The 24,222-nt window shown below is 39.3% G+C and overlaps 1 protein-coding gene across 1 annotated transcript; it reads left to right on the top strand.

Annotated features, from left to right (window-relative positions):
- The first annotated feature begins 12,385 nt into the window (after positions 1-12,385).
- Positions 12,386-22,018, top strand: LOC119425525. Its single transcript, XM_037693052.1, has 5 exons — positions 12,386-12,401; positions 20,432-20,592; positions 21,304-21,399; positions 21,484-21,651; positions 21,848-22,018. The coding sequence occupies exons 1-5, from the start codon at positions 12,386-12,388 to the stop codon at positions 22,016-22,018; spliced, it is 612 nt and encodes a 203-aa protein (XP_037548980.1).
- Positions 22,019-24,222: the final 2,204 nt, after the last annotated feature.

Below are 24,222 nucleotides of genomic sequence, written 5' to 3'. Positions count from 1 at the left end.
CAATGTGTCAAACAGCAGCACGAACAAACAAACAAACAAACAAAAAAAACACAGAAGAAGAAGTTCTACTTCCGTGATGAACGTAAACAAACCTGAGCGCCCAAAATGGACCCTCGACAGGTTTTAATGACGGAGATGTTACTGCGCTCCCTGACTGAGCTACAGGTAGTACAGATAATTTTGAGCTTTTTCAAAGTTTCTAGTAGAAATGTTGTCACTCACCGACCAGTTTTGCTTCCCCGGCATGCGAATATTATTAGCATTAGCCAGGCGGAAATACATGATGTTGACAGGTCGCACATGTGCAGTCAGGCCAGTTTTCTACAATCGGAATAAAATGATCAGATTAAGTGTTTACACGCACACCGTTCGGATTATGAATAGGCATAAACCACTCCTCTCCACTCGGATTACAAATTAATTCGGATCAAGCTACATCAGCTCAGAAAAATCCAAAAGGTGGCGTTTACATAATGTATTTTTATTCCGAATGGCCATTTAATCCGATTACATATGTCCACATAAACATAACTAATGTTGCCTTTTTGTGCTTGCTCAGGATGAAGTGAAGATTCATGTAATCTGCTGGCTTCCTTACACAGATAGCTTTTACTAATTGTTTTTTAAAACGTATGTGAAGGTTTCTGTCCAGTGCCCTGAGACGACTTCTGTTGTGACTTGGAGCTTTACAAATAAATTGAATTGAATTTAAATCTGTCAGGGGAATTTAGGTAAAGGTTTATGGATGTTTATCACTGCTAATGTTGAATTATTGTTGAACCATGTGTGTGAGGTCAGATCTCTTTTTCTCTCTCAGAGAGGAGCCTGCAAGCACCTGACGCCACCAAGTCTAAGAGGCAGAGGTCGTCGTGCTGATAAACGTGTATAAAAAAAACAATTCCTGAACACAGTCCGGTGCAGATCTTCACGACTCAGGCTTCAATGTAACATCTGTGTAAGCCTGTGTGAACTCTGCCCTTGCAAGAAACTGGGTTAAAAAGAAATCTTCTCCTGTCTTCGTGTGCGGCTCCTTTTTTGTAAGTCGATAATGCCAGGATGTTTTTTCTTTCCAACACTATCATCTTATGTTGAAGTCTGATTTAGGTAAATCTACATTCATCAATAATATGGATTTGATATCAAATGAAAATTATTGATGAATACAAGGTGATGTGTAAACTAAGTTATTACACAGTCATATTTATAAATTGAGTTTTTACACAGAACCGAAAAAGTTGTCATTTTTTGTTTTTTAAAATAAACTCAAAGAAATTAAATGTGTTATTAAATTTATTGAAATAGCTCGGTTACATTTTATCTGATCAAACAACTAAAATCTTTAACAGTAAATTGTTTGATACATCTTAAATTATGAAGTTGCCCATTTTGGATTAAATTAGATTTATATAATACATGCAACCTGTTCGGCTGCAAAATACAGTATGTTCAAAGATGATGCAATGTTTGTAAAAAATAAACACGTGATGGCAATATGGATTTAGAATTCTAACAAGCATCAAATTAACATCATCTTAAGTGTTGTGGCCTCAAGTTAGGTGAATGAGGAAGAGGCAGGCGTACAAAAAGTACTTGTTTTTATGTACAGAGCAGGAAGTGGACAAGGTGAGTATTTGTAAATGTTCAGGTTGCTTGAATAATGACTCTTGTTTGGGGGTTTACTAGTGTTTTAGTAGAAAGAGCCGGAGAGGAGGGAGAGAATGAGGTCCAATAGGTTTCCACTGAGGTGAAGGTGATCCAGAAGAGGCGAGTGTTGGAGAGAGGAACAGGTTGATGGTTCTCTGTAGTTTCCACGACGGGTTCATATTTGGTAGTTGCAGGAAAAAGATCACAGCGAGGTCTTGAGACTCGGAAGAGCTGGACTTGGACGTCACAAAGGTTAGTTAAAATTTTATGAAACAAGTTATACCGGCTGTCCATTATTCACCATCTTAATGTTCCAGCGTCAGAAGAATGTCTGGCAGGACTTTCAGCAGAGCGGTCTTCCAAATCAGGCGCAGGTGTGGAGCGGTGGATGATTATGATGAATGGCAGCTGTGGAGAAAGTTGTGGCTGGGAACAAAGGAATCCCACACAAACAAGATCAATGTGCTCCACCTGCAATCAGTTTATAAAGAAAGCTCAGCCACACTTGGACTTAAAGGAAAATAATAAAAAGAATTAGAGGACTTTTATGTCTGTACCATAATATAGAATTGACATGGGAAGTTCCTAACAATGATATTTTGATAGATTTTCCTGAAGTGAAGAAAATATTTTACTTTGCATCTTTATCATCTTGTTTCTGTTCAGAGGAGCTGCTGTTTATCTCCTGCTGTCATTAGGTGTGAGATGTTTGCCAGTCCATAAGAGTCACATAAAGACAAACAACCGACACAAACACATATGTCTCTAATTTAGTCACCAATGGACCTCACGTGTGTTGGAACTGTGGGAATAAACCAAAGTACCACACATGCAAACATCGTATAGAAAGGCTCCAACTGGGGGTCAAACCCAAGACTTTCTCACCACAAGTCATCTGCGTGTAGCACTCCTCATCCAAAAAAACAGACTTTTAATTTGAATGTTGCTTAACATTCTTTATAAAGTCACTTCCTTATTTGTACATTTGAGATGCATGTCTTTGCACTGTTAGCTTGACTTTGGTTGTGTCAGAAACTAAACTGGTTTAATGGGTCATCTGTGAGAAAAAAAACAATACTTTGCAGGTTGGAGGTTCTAATATGAAGGCTTCCAGACCACAAACACGGAAAAATGACTTTGAAGTCATCAGAAAAAACAGCTGACCGATGAGGAGCTGTGCTTGATTGTTACTTTCAAGAGGCACGTCTTAAGATTTCAGTCACTCAATTTCCTTCGAAAGAGCCGTTGTGACAGAAAATTTAAAAAATGTTACTGTGGCCTCATTATTTATCTGAGCAGAAAAGCGGATGCCTGCAAGTTCTTTGATCTGGTTTGAGAACCTACTGGTGTGTGATTGGTAATGGGACGTTTTTAACTTTCAGGCAAGCCTCCAGAGTTTCGTCATCCTGTCAGCTAAAATCGTACAGGAAGCCTCTGTGATGGTGGCAGGATGCACTGATTCACTTCTATTGTCCCTCATCTGTAAGGCACGGCACGGTGGTGAAGTGATTATAGCTGTTGCCTCTCAGGGAGGAAGTTGCAGAATCTCCCCCTGGCCTTTCTGGGTGTTATTTTCTTGTCTTCCTCAGGCATGATGGGTTTCCTCAAAGTACTCCAGCTTCCTCCCACAGACTAAAAACATGCATATTAGGTTAAGTGATAACTCCAAATCAGATGTGGGCCAAAAGTGGCCCTTGGGCAATCTCCATCAGGCCCCCAATATCCTTTAGTTAATAATAAACAAACAAACAAAAAAGATTGATTAAAAAAACAGCAATTTCTCAATGAGACTTAAGGAAATTAAATTAAACATTGTATGCAAAACTTTTTAAACATTTTTTAAATTGTGTTTCCAGAACTAGACTGAACCTTAAAGACTTAGAAATGCAAATATATAACTTTGTATATTTCCACTAACATGTATAACATGTTAATCTAAAGTGTATAATATACACTTTTTTTTTTTTCCTCACTGGCTCTGGAACGAGGCGCACGCATTCCTCCCCTCTCCCTGTTCTCTGGCTTTTTTGCTCTGTGTATTGGAGCAGCTTCTATTTTTACACATCTTCCGAAATGAAAACTGCTGTTTTGGATGTGACCAACTGGACTTTCGATGCAAATGACAAATTTTTTTTCAACAAAGTGACAGGGTCCTGGAGAACCCTCACCTGCTCGGACAACAAGTGCAGCTGGATATATCTCTGGGAAGTGGAATGTGATGAGTTTACCTCTGCTATCGATCGAGGACGCCGAATTACAAATAGATTTATGATAACAGGTTTCCTGTTTTTGGAATAGTCTGGCTCCTGGTTTATTAACATACAAAGGAGAAGGCGGCAGCTAATCTGGCCCTCGTCAGGCTGCTGTCTGTGAAGGTTTTGTTTGTGCTTTGAGGACTTAAAATCAGCTGATTTACGTGCTTTGAGGACTTAAAATCAGCTGATTTACGAGCTAAACCGTAAGATGGAAGTGATTTGAATCGCAGGCCACCTGCGGCTTTGGGACTCACCAGCATGTTGGACTGACCTTGGAGGTGCTCTTAAGCACGGACCAGTAGAGTGCACTCTAATCTGGCCATTTCAGACCTTGGAAGTACCAGTAAGACTCAAGGCTGACAAGAAAAAATAGTCTGCCTGAATAAATCAACAATTGTGGATTATCTGAATCTGACTCCCCCGGTTGGCCTCGAACAGGCCGACTTATCAGTTTCTCCTGGGAAATCTGTAAACGAAGGAAAAGCTTCATCTATGGTGAACCATTATCCTCTCCTCATGGCTTTGTCCCTTTTTTTAATATCTAAAAACTGTATTCTGAAAAGGACAAGAAGGCCGCGCTGTATAGCAGCAGCTATGTGCACTCCGCCCATCTTTCGGACGACTGTACGGACATATTCTCGTTGTATCTCTGTACAATGATAATAGATATTCTGATATTGTCACAAAAGCCAGTTTACAGAATACTGTATGCCTTTATGTTCCTAAAGGATATTGCACAGACATGTTTTATGAAGCATGCTAACTATGCTACAACAAGAAAAAGCCTGATAAAGGTGTTTTAGATTATCTGTCATAAAGAAAATTATTTTTCCTATTATTTATGCGGCCCTTGGATTGTTTTAAACGTATCGATGTGGCCCTTTGGAAAATAAAAAGTTGTCCACCTCTAAATGGTCCCTAGCTGTGGGTGAGATTGCAAATGGTTGTTTTTATGATGGGCTTGTGACCTGTCGGGGTACCCACCTCCCTCCCAGTGACTCCTGGAGAGAGAGCCAGCTCCCTACTACCTGGAAAGAAGTGGACAAAGAAAACCGATGGATGCATTTTGATAAAGTCCTCTGTTTCAACAGTTTGGTGTTAAACACAACAAAACTTTTCTTTTTTTGTCAGAAAGCATCGTCATATCAGGACAAAACACAGCTGTTCACCTCCATCTTGAGGATAAAGGACACTCCTTTGAGGACAGTAATGTTCACATTAGAACAGATAAATTAGGCGGTTTGAGGGCGGTGTGAAAGAAGACGTATTTGTTAAAAAAAAAAAAAAAAAAAAAAAAAAAAACTTTAACAGAAGAGGAGGCCTCAAGTTTCAGCTTTCCAGAACTTACAAAGGTGCTTTAGATCTGATTTCCAGTCAGTTTCACATCACTTCACAGCTGTGACCAAAACTAAGCAGGTCAACAAAAAGTCCTAATGTCCCTCAGGATAGCGGGGACACTTTACACTTTAGAGACATTTGTTAATGTTGAGCCTTAAGGAAACAAGAAGTAAAAGACAGAAATAATCCAACAATGTTCAATCAGGTCATCTGGACCGTTTCTGTTGTTGTTGTTGTTGTTGTTGTTGTTGTTGTTGTTGTTGTTGTTGTTGTTGTTGTTGTTGTTGTTGTTGAGATGTTTCATCCAAAGGACTTCATCAGTCCGAGGAGCCACAACAAACTTAGTCCCACAAGAAGACAACTCCTATAATAGACCAACCAGTTTGCTGGTGATGGTTTCTGGGGCCTGCCCTCTCCCCCGTCGACTCCTCTGAGGCAGCCATAGCCGAAGTGGTTCAAAACATCAAAGTGAACTGAAATAAGAAATAAAACTGAAATAAGTGTCCAACTGAAGGGGCCGTCGCAGCTCGTCGGTCAGTGTTGGGGGTCTTGTAGTCCTGAGACTGTGAGCTTGAGCCCAGGTTGCGTCAGGAAGGGAACCCATAAGTTTGCTCGCTGTAGTGACCTCTGAAGAAGGAAGCACTTGAAATAAAACAGGGTTAAGTTTGTGCAAAAGCAGTGAACAACTCCACATAAGGAACTGGCCCAAAGCCGTAACTGACAACAATGGTCGAAACTGGTTTCATTTGATTTTATCTGGTCTGAAGCAAAAACAAGATTTCTGTCTCAAAGCAGAAAAGCAAGAGATCAGGTCTTTAACCGGTCCCTCTCGACTCACATGTGACTAACCTGTATAAATAAAAGTCGTAATGATCATCTGAAGTCATTATCCTACAGTTGTTTGTGTTTTGCTAAATGCATGTTTGTTGTTTTCCTGTCTCAATAATTACAAACTCTGTAATGATGCAAGAATAAAAACTTTCCATTTTTACAGCGCCTCCGTCAGTATTCCTGGAATGATAACGTTGGATCTTGGAAAATGTTTCTCAGTTCGTGGGTGAGTGAGGGTTGACTGACGTTTTTGTGTTTCTGACTTCATGCTTTTGAATAAATGGCTCTCTGGGGACTTAAACATTTCCTTGGAAGCAAGGCCTCTTCTTGTTAATGCATCTAAATATAGTTTTTTGTATGACTCTGATTGGTATTTTGGGATTTTAGAATTCTGTAGAATTGAAGTGGGACCTCTCAGAACAAACACATGTTGCACATTCATCTCCACACGTGCTTCCTTAAGGAAACGAGATATGCAATCCAAGTTTGTACATTGTTGCCCTGCTACACATACAGGGGTGAAAACATAACGTAACTCTGTCCTTGATGGGGAAAACGTAACTTACTGGTACTTATTATGACGTGGAACAAATTTCAGGATGAGATCATGGTCAAACTGGGGTCTCAGACAGAACGTTGAATTCCCACAATCTTAAGGAATTTCCACAGGAGGCAGCGACACACTGGCTACTTTAGCTTAGCTTTGATGACATGCTTCAGTTGTCATCTATAGGGAGAACAAGCAGGCTGCCGGGCTGAATTCCTGCCTCGTGATGATTTAAATCATCACATGAGTTCAATCTGCTGGTTAGAAAAGAGGGTGTGAGCCTCTTTGATGCCTAAAAATAGTCCATCCGGATCAAAGTTTGCCTGGGCAGCACCAGAATGTGTCCTTTTGTGTGCTTCCTGGATGTTTTTTTGTGTCCCCCACCCCCTCTAAGTCCTGTTTTGTTGACAGTGATATAATAAAACATTTCCATCAAGCTTTAAAAACCTTCAGTTGGATGGTATCAATAGAGAAAGTGGTAAAAAACCCTCATTCATCAGTGAGTTCCATGCGCTCTTGCCCATTCACTTGCTGCATACTTCACATTCCTGCGTTCAGCAGAGGTCAGACATGAGAGAGAGGGCGGGAGCAACAAAGTGAGAAATATCCGGAACGTGGGTGGTTGGGGAAATGATGAAACAAGTTTGTCTGAGTGTGAAAAAACTGCTATTCAGGACAAGCCCCCATTTGAACACACATACGCAAGAACACACCACCTCGTCGTTACCCCATATGGCATCATTATGACAAAAGAGAGGGAGCGAGTGAGCCAGCAGCCGCCATGACTCGTTTCCAGGCTTTACTTTCACTGGGTCAAAAGTTATCACTTCAGCATTTAACAAAAAACACACCGTCTGATGACATGTAACGAGGTTAGGTGCTGCGTTTCAGCAGGAAGTCTGAACGGAGCTCACCTATTCACTTTCATCTGCATCCTGGTGGGTGGAGGGGAACCATCAAACACGTTTTAGAAGAAGCAGGAAACTGGTGGCTTCTTGGAAACTCTGCAGCATCATTCAGCAGATTGCACTTTTGATCCACCCTGACGATGCAGTTTTCACTCCAAGCCAAACCACTCTCTAATGAATAAACTGGGATAATGAGCCTCCAATTACACAGAATTTACAGTTTTTTAGCTGAATCTTTAGTTTTGAGTGATTTAAACTGAGTAAGTTATGACTTATTGAACAGAAGCTCCAACTCTGTCATCTTCAGGAGTTTCTGTACGGAATGATTTGAATGCCAATGCAATGTGCGCTCAAAAAAACATCTGGAAAAGATAAAATGTTGCTTAATTTCATCATTTTTCCTACAGCCTGTGCAGTTGATTTGTTAAAGTAGCATAAAAAAAACTGCTAACACAAGTAAAAGGAAAAGTCCAAGCTTGCTTGGTTTGTGTAATCTGTTCAGCAGATTATCTAAACTTGAAAACCGATGAATTATATAGATTAACCCAGAACAAACAGTAACAGACCTGAAAACTTGAGGTTAAACATTCAGACATGGTTTTAAAACCGAGCACATGCACGACGTCACATTCTTGCTTCAACATTCTTCATGCTGCCACATTCTGTTGCAATCTTACATCTTGCTATGCAATAATCTAAAGTTTATACATATAAATACAATGTAAAAATAAAGTTTAGTTGTTAAAAACTAATGTTTAGGATAAGATAAATATAAATATTGTTTTGCGGTTTTCATTACATATTCTGTTTTACGCAACTCAGTGATGCATGAAGGCAACTTTAATGATTAATTACATCGAAACTGTTTGAAAACACGTGTTTTCTGATGAGTGGCACAAAGACACAGCTTAAAAATATTTAATTTCAGTAAAAAGTTGTTTCTGTCATTTCTAGTTCATGTCATCTGTGATTTGTTCTATTAGAAACTTGAATTTTTAATTTTTTTTTACTTGCAGCTTTTGGTACCTAAGCACAACCAGACATTTATGTAATAATATAAGAATAAAAAAGAAAGAGGAGGTTTAATTCAGACGCTCAGCTTTACAGTGACTTGTTCGTCATCATCCAAAACTTCTCCAACCTCTAAACATAAATACATCGTTCAGTCAGGTCATCAGGACAGTTAATTTTTTTTATTGAGATGTTTCGTCCCTCATCCAAAGGACTTCATAAGTCTGAGGAGCCACAAATTCAGTTCCACAACCAGCACGCTAGTGAACCAACCAGTTTGCTGGTGATGAGATGGTTTGTGGGGCCCGCCCTCTCGCCCGCTGACTCCTCTGAGGCAGCCAAAGTCAAAGTGGTTCAAAGCATCAAAGTTCATGTTCAATAATCCAATCTCTCCTCAGACTGAAGTCCTTTGGATGAAGGACGAAACATCTAAAAAAAAAAAAACAGAAGCCGTCTGGATGACCTGAATGAACATTGTTGAATTTTTACCTGGATTCCAACAATTTTCAGTCAGGTCATCTGGACAGTTTCTTTTTTTTTTTTTTGGTGCTGAATCGTTTCACCTTTCATCCAGAAGGCTTCATCAGTCAAGGAAAATTGTTGGACTGTATGCCTGGTAGAGATGCACCGATCTAATACAAATATCGGCATTGGTCCTGATATCCCAAAAAAACTTCTGGATTGGGTATCGGTGACAATGTGACCGCTCCATGACTGGCCAGATCTATTTACTCTAATTCTGTGCTTTGTGCTCTGAGTGACGTCGTGCGCTAGCGAACTCGCTGCAGATTGTTTTCAAAATGGAGTTTTGAGTTAATTCAGCACTGGGTTTGTAAGCTCAATCATCCAGGTAGACGACAACAAAAATGGCTTAATCATGTCATCTGGACCTGTTTCAGAAATGGGTCCAGATGACATGATTTCAACCATTATGTTAATTCAGCATAGTTTTTCTGCATCAGATCAGTATCAGATTTTATCGGTCGATACCAAACCCCCAGATATCGGTACCGGAAGTGAAAATAGTGGATTGTGCATCCCTAATACCTGGATTATTGAGCATGGACTTTGATGTTTTGAACCACTTTGGCTATGGCTGCCTCAGAGGTGTTAACGGGGGAGAGGGTGAGCCCCAGAAACATCTTGTAATCAGAAAACTGGTTGGTCCACTATGGGAGTGTGCTGCTTGTGGGACTCTGTTTGTGGCTCCTAGGACTGATGAAGTCCTTTGGATGAAGGACGAAACATCTCAACAAAAAAATAAATAAATAAACCATACAGATGACCCGACTGAACAATGTTGGATTTTTAACCTGGATTACTGAGTATGAGCTTTGATCTCTAAATATAAACTTTAATATTATTAAATGTCACCAAGACAAATGAGCACAATAATGGCTTGAGATTATAGTTGTTGTTTTTTTTATATATTTTTGGCATTTACTTCCATGATTACAAATACAAGTTCTTGAAACTGTAGTAAACTGATCTGCGTTTTTCTAGATGATGCTGAGACAATAAGAATTCTCACCTTAATCTTACAGAGAATGGAAGAAAGGGAGTCCACAGAGAAAACTACGTCACTTCTTTGAACTTTACGGTGCAGGAGCTGAAAGCTTTGCTTGCAAAAGAAACAAAACTTACTTTACAGCTATCGAGTTTCAGAAACTGGTTGATTCCAGGCCCAGAAATGATGAAACTGATTGACTCTATGAAGAAAATGGATGAAAAAGAAACGGTCCGCTTCACAAAAGGCATACATTGGATTCTGTTTGAACATGAAGTGTTCATACAACATGTGGTTATTGATTACATTCATTTAGGCTCTAAATGTTAAAATGTTGTGGCTATTTTAATTTACTGGTCAAGAAAAACATCAAGATGGAAAAACATGGTGTGCAGAGAGAGGAGGTCAGAATGGATCTTTTTTTTAATTGTTTTTTGCCCAGGAAGTATTATTCGCTGGGATAAAAGAAGGTTCAATCTAAATTAATAATATCCTGGTTTATTCTTTTTTTTTTCACCCTTACGTTGTTTATTTTAAGAAAACAAGCAAGCGTCAAGATTACCTTGACTTTAATTTGTCAGTATTGTGCTTACAGTTGGTTTCTCCTGCACTCATGTGGTCAAAATACGAAATGAAAATTTAGCATAGTACTTTTATTTAACTAAAGTACACATGTACAGATTAACGGGACGTGCTCAGCGCTAAAGTAAGTTGCTTTAGGAAAGGCATCGGCATAAAACACTCGCTAAATTTCTTGTGAGTTTGCTCGCTGTAGCGCCCCTTGCTGAGAGGAGCAGAAACTACAGCAGGTGTACAAAAAGATTACTTTGCTATAAAATTACTGCTTAAATACGTAAATTTGTTATTGTTGAGCTTCTAATATTTTCATGTGATATTTTCATATTTGTGATGCAACCTGTTTTAAAATTATTTGGGGTGTTGTCAAAGCAACGTAAGTTTTATTTACTTCAAAGGAAAAGTGTTGATGTTTTAGTGACACCTTGTGGAAAAGTTGGGTACTGCAAATCTCCGAATACACACTCGTATATCGTAAGGGGGCCAAGCACATGAATATGTAAATGTTTCTACCGTTTCAGCCTCACGTCCACATGGAAACTGTAGCCTCAGCATGGTATTTCTCAAAACACGATTTCCAGAATAACAATGTCTTGAAACATCAAACCTTAATATGGACATCTCAAACACTTATGAAAGCAATGATCTAACCCCACTTCTATATACATATAACCTGAGGTCGTCCTCGATTTCCTGCGTTTACATTTTGCAGCCAGCCTGTCAGCTTTATGAACATGTTCCACGCCTTGTTTCCTGTTTTTGGTGTATTTTCACGCCAGAGTTACAGCGACTCATAAAGGCCTGGCAGAGCTATGGCAGCATTCTGGATAAAGGTAATTCTGGTAACAGTGGCAGTTTCATATATATATATATGTATATATGTGTATGTATGACAAATGATTGTTTTGAAAATATTGTGTTCATGTGGACAAGGCCTGAGTTTGTTGATTGCCAAACAAAGAAAAACGAAATAAGAAATGCTTTATGCATTTGCATATTTGTTTCCATTAAATGTTGCAAATGTTAGTTTTGTCACTTTTATGGTCAAACTTAAAATTCTTAAATGAACCACGAAGTTTGCTTTCTCATTCAGCACAGAGAACTGATTGAAAATCAAAGATTCATACAAACACAATCCTGGAAGACGTAAACTATGGACATTTTATTATCTTTTTATTGGGATGACATAAACAACCTATTAGCCTCTCTTTTTTTTTTTTAAACCAAGAAGGTATAGGATATAATTTCTAAAAGATTAGTTTTAGTTTCTAGAAAATCAGCAAAAAGAGTTGAAAGTTTTATTAATTTATTTTTTATTTCATCTCTGGAGGAAAGCGGACTCTGTTCCTGTTAATCTTATGTGTTTTATATTTGGGCAGTATTGTTACTTTTATTTACACACAATGACATTCCCATCTTCCCACTCATTTACAGCAGAACACCCCAGAGAATTAAAAAAACAACAGAATAAACTAAATAGTCTTCCTCTTTTTATTCTCCATCCACATTTTAAACTTCTGTTTCTATTTACTTTCTAACTTTCCAAAAGTTGTGTGATGTGAGCTGAAGTCACCTGAGAGAGCGAGGGGCCGCGTGGATTTCTTAAATAAATGGGGTTTTTTGAGTCTTCGGCTTAAATGATGAGATTTGTTTTGTAATGACTTCAACAAACAAAGATATTTGAAACTTTTTTTCAGATGGGGTGGAGGAGGTGGAGGGGGGAGAGGGGTGGCTGGCCAGCGTGGGCGTCGATGCTTGAATGGCGACGATGGCTGATGACTCAGGTGATGTGTCATACTCTCAGCTATAAAAGGGAACTTTTACATTTTGTCTACACAAACACAAACTCACACACGTACTGTACTCACACTGGACTCAGGAGGACGTTTGTTTACTGCAGCAGGAGCAGAAAGATGAAATGTAAGTTTGTTCCTGTTACTTTCAGACCAACACAACGTGTGTTTGTGTGTGGAGGAGGGAGTGTTTGTGTGGAGGAGGGTGGAGGTGCTGCAGTGCACGTGCTCGTTACTTTTACTTTCAGCCTGAGAGAACTTGGAGAGGGACAACAGATGGAAAGATGAATGAATGAAACATTAGTTTAAATCCTGTGTTTTCATGCCTTTTTAATGGGTTTCTTAATAACCTGTTTAGTTTCAGGACTGTCTGTGATTGGATGAAGTTGTGTGTGTGTGTGTGTGTGTCTCACTGTGCATGTGTGTGTGTGTGTGTGTGTGCGTCTCTCTGTGTGTGTGTGTGTCTCTGTGTGTGTGTGTGTGCGTGTGTTTGGGGTTTCCCCAAATACCTTAAACTAGTCCAATCTAAATTGCTCTAGTTTCCTTCTCAGTCAAAAATCAACCTTTAAAGTTAAAGGTTTTGAGTTCTTTAAACACTTTGGGGTGTTAAAAATTATTTTAATTGTAAAAATTAAATACATTTTGTGACTTTTATACTTTCAATATCTCTTAATGTTAATACGAATGCATGTTTCTGGAACATTTTCCTCCTTAGTTGCTTCTGTAGGAGCTGAAATGAAACTTTATTATTATTTTTAGTTTATTAAATCCTAACGAGGACATAAAATATCAAAACTCGCAGCTTTACGCTGTTAATGCATGAACATATCGCTTGCATGAGCATTTAAAATGCATTAAAAAGCACTAAAGTTTGAAAAATTAGGTTTATAAAGAAAATATTCAAGTTAATTAGAACTACAGCAGAAGCAGTTATGAAGTTTATGCAACAAGAAGTCGTTCTGAAGTCAAATTATTTAAATTCTGGCATTTTCTGAGTATTTTCCTGCCAATAGTGGATGTTTTGTTTTCTGTGTAAGTCCTTGCATCATAAAATATCATAAATTATTGGTGTAACTTGGCTGGGAGTTGTTTCAGACCACATGCATGACTTCCTTGTAAACCTGACAGTACAGGCACCAAATGTTAGTTTTACCTCTGCACAGTTCACATGAAAGAGAAGCTGGAAACTCCTGACGCTACTTTCCTTTCCAGCAGAAACAGACGCATCTATTAATGTTTTATTTATTTTTTATTATTAATTCATTAAGGTTTGTTGTGCTTACATGACAGCAAATCTTCAACTTTTTGTTCAGCCCCCTTTGAATAGCCAGCGGCCATCAGGACGCGTAACGAACAATTGTTAGGGCGCTAACGATCCATTGTTAGGCTGATGGTCCTCCTTTATGAATAACTGGTTCTGACAGAAGGTGCTGAGCTTGTTGCAAGATCTCAGAGTGAAGAAGTCTTTTGGATAAAGGATGAAACGTAAAGAACAAACAATCTGTCCAGAGGACCTGACCTTATTGGATTGGATTGTTGGACCGGGCTTCATGCCAAGTCGCTCATACTGAGCCCTAAGCTTGTTTTGTGGTGTCAATACCCTCAACAATTTGATGTTGCCATGACAACCTGCCAATAATGACCGAGATGCGGTGACTTGCAGATACATCAGGAGAAAGTGTTTGTCTGGGACAGAAAGCGAGTCACTTCAGCAGACGGTGATGTCATCACTGCACATCTCCGGGGCATTTATTGTAACGTCAGCTGCACGCTCACTGTTTGGGCTCGGATCGATCCTGTTGTTTTAAGAGATGGAGTGAGTCAGCGTGTCCATTTCCCTCCCAGTGGCAACATGTGGTACTGCCATTAAAGGTGGACAGTTGTCTTCTTGCTGTGTCCATAACTGCTGACACTGAAGACGCAGTGACTCATACTCCATGTTGGCTCAGCTACTTTAATTGTATGACATCATCAAGATGGGCTCAGGAAAACAAAGGGAGAAAATAGTTTATGCTGGCAAGAAGATTTTTTTGTTTGTTTGTTTGAATCCACTCTTGAAGACGGATAAATAAGCAAGAATAAACCAAACAGTAGTTCTTGTGATTGTAACTCATCCTGCGTCAGACTTGCTCCAGAAACAGAAAGCTGCACCACGAGTTGGTTTAATATGATCAATGTCCACTTTCTAAATGAAGTGGCACGTGCTCCTTTAAACACGCCCAGGGTTTCTGTTCATATTGTTTATGAAAATAAATAAACTTTGTTACAAACTCTAAACTTCCTCTCACCGTCTCCTTATAAATTAAACCTCTAAAACGAAGAAAAACATTGAACACGTTCATTTGTGCAAGATTTTTTTTTCTTCCCAATCAATTCAAGTTGAAATTGAAACATAATTTTCTATACGTTTGCTTAATGATATTAAAGAATCCTTTAAAGTTCTAACAAACTGAACTCATAAAACACAAAAATGACTAAATCTAACAAATATTGAGCTAAATCCAAGCTGAGTCTAACATCACAAGAGTTTACAGTTATTCTACATTTTATGAAAATAATCTTATTTTAAAGGTTTGAATATAACTTGTCATTTGTCAACAAAAGCTGAACTTAATTTAAGACGCTGGCATGGAAGTTAACGAGTGACATGCATTCTTATAAGGAATTTTGGGCCTTTAAGTCTCATTTGCAATAACTTATTAATCAATAATTAAAGAGTTTATTTATTTGTCACTCTGTTTGACTAGCTGTCTGGATATTATGCATCTTTTTATTAAGACTCAGGTCACACCAAAGGCATGGAAAACAAACATAGTAAAAACGAGGAAAAACACGTCAGACCTTGAAGTTGTGCTTCGTTCGGTCCTTTAAAGTTAACAGAGCAGCTGTTCATGAGTTCAGCGCTCGTCCTTGGCAGTAAAAGTAAAGAGAGTTGGGAAAATAAGGCGTCCACTGAGTACACACAGGAAACTCCAGCGTTTGTTTGCCTGACCCAGCAAAAAAGAAGGGCACGAACTCCAACGGAAACAGTGGAAGTGGGCGATTATGTGACACACTGCACTCACTTGTTGGCGTTTCATGTTTGAGTAAGCGTGTTGGGGTGAAACGGGCCTGCTGAACACATCAAACACGTTCACTCCGCTCCTGAAGCAGCTCGAACGCTGTCACAGCTGTTTACCCTGCCAGATGCATGACTGCACGCTGAACTGCCGGTAGATGTTTTCTGTTCCTGCTCAGTTTCTTCCTCGTGCTTTTCCAAGTTTCCAGTGAGGATCCTTCTGTGGCTGAAAGCTGCCCCACCGGGTCTTTAAGTACAAGATGCAACAACTAGTAGCAGATTGATTTTCCTCCAGTCGCTTGGATTGAAATGTCTGTAAGAGAAAATCTGTTTGTGATTCAGGCCTTCGGATGGGATTAACTAAGAATCTGGGTTCAAACTTGTGATAAAACCACGAGTTTATTTAGCGTCACTGGCAGAATTCATAAAAGGTTAAAAAGTTTTATTTCCAGATGTTCTCACGCCACAAGTGTCTTCCTCGGAAACGCTGTCGGATGAGATGGATTCATTTTGCTCTGGAAGTCTGATTCATGTTGGCTGAACTATTTTATCATTCTCTCATTCTGCAGTTATCTCTGTTCCACTTGTTGTAGCATTATTTTCACTTTTGGAGCAGAACCATAACCAGCAAAGGAAATAATCTGATTTATAATCTGTCTACGGTTTGTCTGATATTTCAGCAGCTAAAACAAAGAAAAAATAAAATCTCATATCAGATGTCTTGTTTTGACGAGACGAAGATGAAGAGATACGGTTTGGTTCAACCAGGAAAAAGTAAAGTTGTGTCCTGGGCCAAGGCAGGTGGCGCTTTAAGTGGTTATGTACAGTAATGGTACATACATAAAATAAATATATAAAAAGTACATGTTTTTCTTTTGGCTGCTCCCTCCTGCCACGACTCAGCCCATAAAATATATAAAAATACAAATACATCATTTAAACGACAGATAATTTTTTTCAGATCAAACTTATTCTTACATTTAATTAGAGCATTTTTACTTTTTGTTGTTGTTGCTAAAAGTTTGCAAACAAATCTTGGATTTGTGTGTTTAAATGTAGGCAAACCTTCAATGATGCTGGTTTTGGTTGTTTTTTTATTCATCTTTTTACAAGTATTGATTATAATATAGAAAGAAGCGGAATATATCTGCCTTCATTGCACTTTTGGCTCCAAATGTGGAAAAAATGTTCAATTTCTGCACCTGATAACGACAAAATTAACATTTTAATGAGGTCGTCTTCCAGTACTGTTGCACAAAAACACCCGACAACTTTAAAAAAAAAAGTAAACTGATTGTTAAAGTGCAGTTATTGTGCAGCCAAACAAAACTAAAGACAAAAACGTGTGCAGAGCTGTTCACGTGCACAAGACGTAAATCTCCACATTATCAGATCCAACACTTCTGGTCATTTCTTGGCTGCTGGGGTTCTGCCCGGGCAAAGTCCTCATGTGGAATCTGACACTTGGAGAACCTGGAAACAGCTTGAAACCTTTCAGCTGCTCATCATGTAAATTAGCCGGGAACAAAGAGAGTGTGATTTATTTCAATAAAGGTCTGAGTGGCAGTTAAAGTGTCAACCCTCCTGACAAAAGACACATTTCATTCTGTGAAGAGGTCGAGGCGTCAGACTGATGATGTCACTGCGTAGGGATCACACTGAGTCAGACGTCTCTGTCGGCCTCTCCTTTTCCAGCAGGAGGCTGAAAAAAACCTGCATTCCTCACATTCTTTCAGCGTGACCCAACACATCTAACGGACACTTGGGTTCTTTGTTGCATCAAGTTGTTTTTTTTAAATTGTGCTAATCTGCGGATTGATTTACAGACATGAGCTAATCTGAGTGGAAACATTATTAGTTCAAAGATAAATCCGTGATGATTAAGACGATCTCTGTCTGAAACCAGAAAACTCTGGATTACTTCAAATTCTCTTTCGCAACTGATTTTTCTTTGTTTTACTTGAACAGGACGGTGGTTACATGTGAACATTTTGAATTAGCTAAAAATATTTAGCTTGTCCATAATGTTTAATAGTCGAGTCATCCATCCATCTGAAGATTAACCAGGAAACCTCTGGAAAAGACGAGCAGAGTCATGAAAAATACACTGAAAGTAAGAATAAAAGCAGAGTAAACAAACAAACAAACAAATAGAAACATCTAAACTGACATTTATTTATTATTAGTGTCACAGGTTGGGTGTTTGAACATTGTTTTACAGCAGATTGTGTTCAGTCAGCTCATCTGGACAGTTTTATTTTTTTGTTGAGACGTTTCGCCCTCCATCCATCCATAGGGCTTCATCAGTCTGAGGAGTCACCAACTGTTTTCCCCACCAAGCGGTACACTCCTACAGCGGACCAACCAGTTTGCTGGATGGTTCCTGGGGGCTGTCCTCTCCCCCGTCGGCTCTTAAGCTGCCACAGCCAAAGTGGTTCAAGACGTCAAAGAGGGCGAAACGTCTCAACAACAAAAAAGAGGAACTGTCCAGATGATCTGACTGAACATCGTTGGATTTTTTAACCTGGATTATTGAGCATGAACGTTGAAATCTACAGTATATGTTGCAAATAACGGTAAATAAATAAAATCAGCTAATCCTGCCCCAGTTTTAAGCTCAGTGTCTGTAAATTCTTTAAGATTAACCATTCTTGTTGGGTAATTCTAATTAGCTATGGCAGCCATCTTGAATTGGGTTGACTGCAAATGTTAATCATTATAAAAGTTAATTAGATTTCACCCAACAGATTACTTTCTAAAGATTTTGTTAAAATTCCTTCAGGGAAAGTGAGCGGCACGGTGGAGCAGTTGCTTCTCTGCAAGAAGGTTGCTGGTTCAAATCCCCCGGGACCTTTCTGGGTGCAGTTTGCATGTTCTCTCCGTGTATGCGTGGGTTTTCTCCGGGTACTCTGGTTTAATCCCACAGACCAAAAACATGCATGTTAGGCTGACTGGTAACTAAATCACGTGTTAAACTGGAGGCCTAAATGTTTGGGCCCTTCATGCACCCTGGCACCGTTTGACACTCCTGCTCTGAGTGAGAGAGTGAATGGTTGTTTGTCTCTTTGTGTCCCTGTGATGGACTGGAGACATGTCCAGGGTGTCCCCCGCCTCTCGCACAGTGACAGCTGGACACGGGCACCAGTGATTCCTGTGACCTGAAAGGAAGAAGCGGGTAAAGATGATGGATGGATCTAGGGATGCACGATATTGGATTTTTGGCCGATATGTTCAAACTTATTTGGTCGATAACAAATATCCTTTCCTTTGTCAGAACCCTCTTATTTAAGATCATTTGCTACACAAATTGTGCAACAGCTGTAAGAGCTGGTGACATATATTCAGTAACAGCCATATGATATGCAAAGCACTTTAACTTATATTAAATGAAAAGTGTTAAATGTTATTTATTAGCATTAGTCACCTGTGATGCTGTCTCGCTTGTGCAGGCTTGTTCCAGGTTCCTATAGCTGCAGTGTGGGATCCTCTGCATCTTGTGCATGAAGGACAGACTTAAGTTCAAAGTTTTTGTCCATCCATTGTGCTGTAAGACTGATCATGCTAACGGGGCTAACACTTGACGTCCAAATGTCTGTGGTAAAACACCCAAGTGCTATCAGCTGTTAGCTTCTCAATGATGTTGGAAATGACGGCTTGTAACGTCCGAAAAATGTCTCTGACAGGGGATGACCTAGCGAGGCTCAACGTAGTCAAAACATTTTTGGAGGCGCACGTGACGTCATCACGTTGTGCTGGCGCTGCAGGCATCATTGTCACTGGGTTGTCACACAAAAACAAAACCTTTTATATCAGTGAGTTATTTTGATGTCCGATATTTAACTTTAACGTTAATATCGTCCGATACCGATACCATGCCGATAATATCGTGCATCCCAAGATGGATCCATAAAGTCCATATTTTGCTAACAATACAGGCAAATGAAAACATGCACATATTTTTGGATGAAATAATTAAAAACAAGCTCAGAGAACTTGAAAATTCTGACGGACCAGAAACAATCTGAGAAAACAAACAAACAAAACGAAAGCCAGATTCTGTGTACAGGGTATGTCCTTCAACGTGTTCCTCTGGTGAACTTTGTGTATAATCACTTCGAGCGTTTGTCCTGTTTCTGTTTCACTCAAAATAAATCATGAAAAAAATGACGTTATATCTGTAAAAAAGCTGATCAATAATAGATGTCGTACGTAAACGGACCAGTTGCTCGACTGTTTGTTTCCCAGAAACACGAGCCATCACCCTGCAGAAATCTGTTTCCTGCCCTGACACACACACACACACACACACACACACACACACACTCTGCATCTAACAGGTTTGGTATCTATACATCATCTGCAGCACCACTCTTTAGTCTGGATGGTTTGAACTTCCTACAGCTCTTATCTGATTCCTACAATGACTGTAAACGTCTAGACGACAGGATGTCCCAGTCAACTGTAGCATCAAATTCCTTCTTGGTTTTCAAATCAACCTTGGCATCTTCCAAATTACACACGTTTGTTTGATGCATTTTAATTAGTTGTCCTCGAGCTCCTCGGGCGCTTCACGTCAGACAAATGGCTTTTTACGTACGTGACCAACATGAGAAGCGTTTCTCAAACTGCAGCTGCTTCGGGGTTAATCTTGTGCGTCATGAGGTTGAGAAACAAAAACAAGTTATCAGGCAGCGTTGTGGTTTTCAGCTTGAATCACGCAGCAGCTCTGGGTCAAGGGAGGAAATCTTTAGCTGTGGTTTGAATGCAGCCATGTTGCCACCTGTTGTGGGACTGTGTGCAGCTGTGTGTGCAAAAACAGCTGGATGCTGCTCAGTTGGACCAAAATGATCCAAAAACTATTCCTGGCTTCTTGATTATGTATTTTATTGTGAAAGATTAGACTTTAATGAGGCCAAAGTTTAACTGTGAGTAAACTTTTCCACGTTTTTTCTTGTCTTCCCAGTAATTCACGAGTCTACACTTTTCCACCTGCTGCTTCTGACGGAGCTGGTCCTTCGGTCGGCGTCGTTCCCCACCCCCAGCCCCTTCATGTGTGGGATGTTTGGATCAATGGTCCATCACTTGGACAGGTTGTTGAACTCATCCAAGAAGATCAATAACGTGGTAAGACTCTCTTCTAACTTCCTGCAACAGAATGAAAAATGAGTTTCAGAACATTTTTTATTAGATTTTGTGGCTGTTGCAACAATTAAACAACAAAATAATTTAATTAATCGCTCCCAGTAAAAGCCCATTGATGTCATGGATGTGTGGTTTTTGGAGTTTTTCTGTGATTCTTGTTTTTGTGTTTTAGTGTCCTTGGTATTTTTCCCCTCATGTAGTTCAGCTCCCGGTTGGTTTTGTGACCAACATTAGTTTGTAATAAACGACAAGTTTAATTTCCTAAAACAGCTTTCATTAGTGCGAGTTAACTAATGCTAATAGCCGTTAGTGCCAACCAGCTAACGTTTGCTCCAAATTTGACCCAGAGTTGGGTTAAAAAGTGAGTTTATTTTAACCCAGCAGTTTTTAGTGTGTGTCGGTTACTGAATAAAACTTCAGCACATCCAAATAATGATCGAGTCTGCTTCAGTGGTTTTTATCCGTTTCTAAATGATGATTAAGTCTTTACAAAGTGCTTACAAACTCATGAAGCTGTTTATAAAGCAGTAATGAGTTATTTACAAATGGGTTCTTATTATGAACGAGTACTAATTTATTTATGCATTTTAAGGCAAATATAACAGAATATATCAACTACGTCAGTGCCAGATTTATAATAATTTGTTCATAACTTCTTCAAAACTTTAAGTATTTTATTTATGTTTCCAACAGCCGGACGACAAACTTGTGAACTTTGCTGCTGTCGAAGACCAGCTGGAAAGTCTTCCTCGCTTCCAACACACTGCTGCTCACTTCAAGACTCTGAAGGTATCGACCTGTTTGACTTGAACGCCACATAAACGTGTGAGTGAAGTGACTGGTTGATGCAGAGGGTGTTTCATGTGTCCGCAGATGAACGAGTCACTCCTGCAGCTGTATGTGGACACCGAGGCCTTCAGGGTGCACGTCGACTGGCTGAAAGCTGCTAAAGAAAACTTGAGTTTGCCCTTCGAGGCAGACGAGGGGGCCAGAGCCCACCTCCAGCACCTAGCGGTGCTCCTCAGAAATTCTATTCACCAGGTGTGTTCTGTGTGGTTTAGCTTATTTCCACCCATTATGAAATAAGTTAAGAAAATCAAACGACAAAAGAAAAATTTGAAAAAATTCACGTAGTGTCAGCGAAGTTTGACCAATGTAATGAAAGTTTTAATGAATTTAAAATCTCACCAGAGCATGGGCGTTTGTTTAATCGTTGCTGTTTTAATGTTGTCTTCAGATTAATGAAGAGACTCCTCAGACGACAGCTCCCTCGCTTCCCGTTGTCTCCAACTCCTTCGAAGCCCTTATCTTCTCCGTAGAAATTTCAGAAAGGTTGCAAGCCTTCAGCTTTAGCTCCAAAAGGATCTTACGGCACTTCCACAGAAAATACCTCTGCCCCAGACATTGAGCCCACAGCCTGAAGAGATGTGAACAACTGTCAAGTCTATGAAACCACTTCACTTCAGGCAGGATGGGAGGATTATCCGTCATGCTGGTGGACTACCTCAAGATGGCAGGGTCGGTCAAGGGACTGGTTCTTACTGGGAGAGTCCAAGAACAAGTTCAGAGCTTGCTCAGAAAATTAATAGAAAAGTCCTGGTGAAACTTGGAAAACTCAATAATTTACATTTCTTTAGGTCAAAAGTTTTATTTCCTAGAAGAATCCTCAACATTGTGAGTCAAAAAGCTCAACAGTTTTTATTTTTTTATGATTTAAATACCAGCAAAAGCATCATTCCCTTTATAAATAAACGCTCCTTTATTAGATGGCTCGCTTCTGAACGTGCTCTTCTAAAGTGTAGAGCTTGTGTCGGCAACGGTTCATGTTAGTGTTACTATAATCAAAGCACAAACTTCACGTGTTCCTTCGGATCACAAGTCAGTGTTAAGTTTACTAAAAATGTGTTGGGGATGCAGCTAACTCCAGATGTTCTGTGAAAAGATACCGGAGCTTAAACTATGAGAGAGGACAGTCCCAGACCTTTATTCTCACAAGATTATTTCCAAAGGAGTTATTTCATTACATGAAATGTCACAAAACGTTAATTATCACTGTGGTCATTTAAAACTCGCTCGCATTAAAATGAGCTTGGATTAAAAAAATGCAGGTGTTTTTAGCTTCTTTAATAAAAAAATGTACAAAATGAAGGACAACGTTGTGAATAATAGAGTTAAGTTGCCTGGCCTGTTTTACGCTCTGCTCTTTGTAGGATTCCTGCTGCATGGATGTATTTTAAACTAGTTTTTAGCGCCGTCATAGAGTTTGAGCCACAAACTTTTTTTGTTAGCAGCAGATATTTGGCTCAAAATTGCACATATTCCTAAAAAAAAAAAAAATAGGCCCATCTTTCGAAAGCTTCTAGCTCTAGTCTATTTCCACTTGTCTGATCTGACGGAGCATCATTTCAAGGTTCCTCTTGGAGCATATCTTCTGAAACAAAGCAGAATGTAGGTTCATCTCAGACGACTGAGACTAAATGTGTTCGGTTTTCCTTGTAGCCGTCTGAATTGTTGTAACGCACTGTGCTGAGGTACTGTCGCCCGTTAATCCCACTGAGGCTGTTTACACTCGCAGCGCCTGCTGCACATTCATCAGGATGGTGCGCTGAATGACAAGGAAACGTGTGTAATGTTGTTTTTATACTGTTATTTTATAACCTATTTAGAATGCTATTTATGAGCTTTTTATAAAACGTATTTGAACGTATTTAGTTTGAGATGCAGGCATCTCATTTTTGTATTGTTTTTGTATCGAGTATTATTTAATAATATTAATATCAAACTTTTGTTATGTTGTCGTATAATGTACTATTTATGAATTTGAAATGTTCTGTTTGTCGTCCATGTTTCAAGTTATCATTAAAGTCTTATCGAAACAATATGTGACGTCTCCATGCTGATTCGCTTCAACACAAACCTGCTCTAATAAACATTTGGTATTAAAAGTTGCCATGGATGTTTTATGCAACTTTATTTAATATGTTTTTCCTAACTTGAAGGTTTTAATTAACCTAACAGTAAAAGAGTATCACAGGGTTATTCATGCAGAGGCTGAAGGAAGCTTGACAGTTGAGGAGAATTTAGTTACAGAGGTGAACTTTACAGCCTTGTATGTGTCAAATATAGTAATTAAACATAAACCATGATGTTTAGTGTACTTTATGTATTCATCTGCAAGGTTTAAGTAGGAATAGTAAAATGCTAAAGAGCAAGTAAATTCAAAAAAAAAAAAGAAGGTACACTAACAAATGTTGCGGCAAATAAAGAACCAAACTGGATAATTTCAAGGATTCAAGGTTCTTTAGTTGTCATACGCACGACATGTGGTACATGTGGTGGAACAAAATTGTGTACACAGGGTCCCAGTTACATCCAACAAATTTATAAACTCTAAAAGAAAAACCTTAAGATCCAAGATGGCAGCCGAGTGGGTTCGATCCCTGATCATTGTGCATCTAGTGGTGTCTCTGAGCAGGATGCCTTATCCCAAACTGCTCCCCGGGCGCTTGCATAGCTGCCCACTGCTCCACCTGTGTGTATCCCCGGTGCGATGGGTTAAATGCAGAGAACCAATTTCGTCTTTGTATGGGAGCATACAATGACAACTTTATT

Source organism: Nematolebias whitei, chromosome 19 (genome assembly GCF_014905685.2).
Source record: "Nematolebias whitei isolate Nwh7 chromosome 19, NemWhi1, whole genome shotgun sequence".
In the NCBI taxonomy this organism is placed as follows: Eukaryota; Metazoa; Chordata; class Actinopteri; order Cyprinodontiformes; family Rivulidae; genus Nematolebias; species Nematolebias whitei.
This window is presented reverse-complemented; position numbering and strand designations above follow the sequence as displayed.

Bases quoted from the DNA above. Each gene is read 5' to 3' on its own strand.
- LOC119425525 (XM_037693052.1), top strand. The intron at 20,593-21,303 runs GTAAGACTCTCT...TGTTTCCAACAG, and splicing joins CCAAGAAGATCAATAACGTG to CCGGACGACAAACTTGTGAA. The intron at 21,652-21,847 runs GTGTGTTCTGTG...TGTTGTCTTCAG, and splicing joins TCAGAAATTCTATTCACCAG to ATTAATGAAGAGACTCCTCA.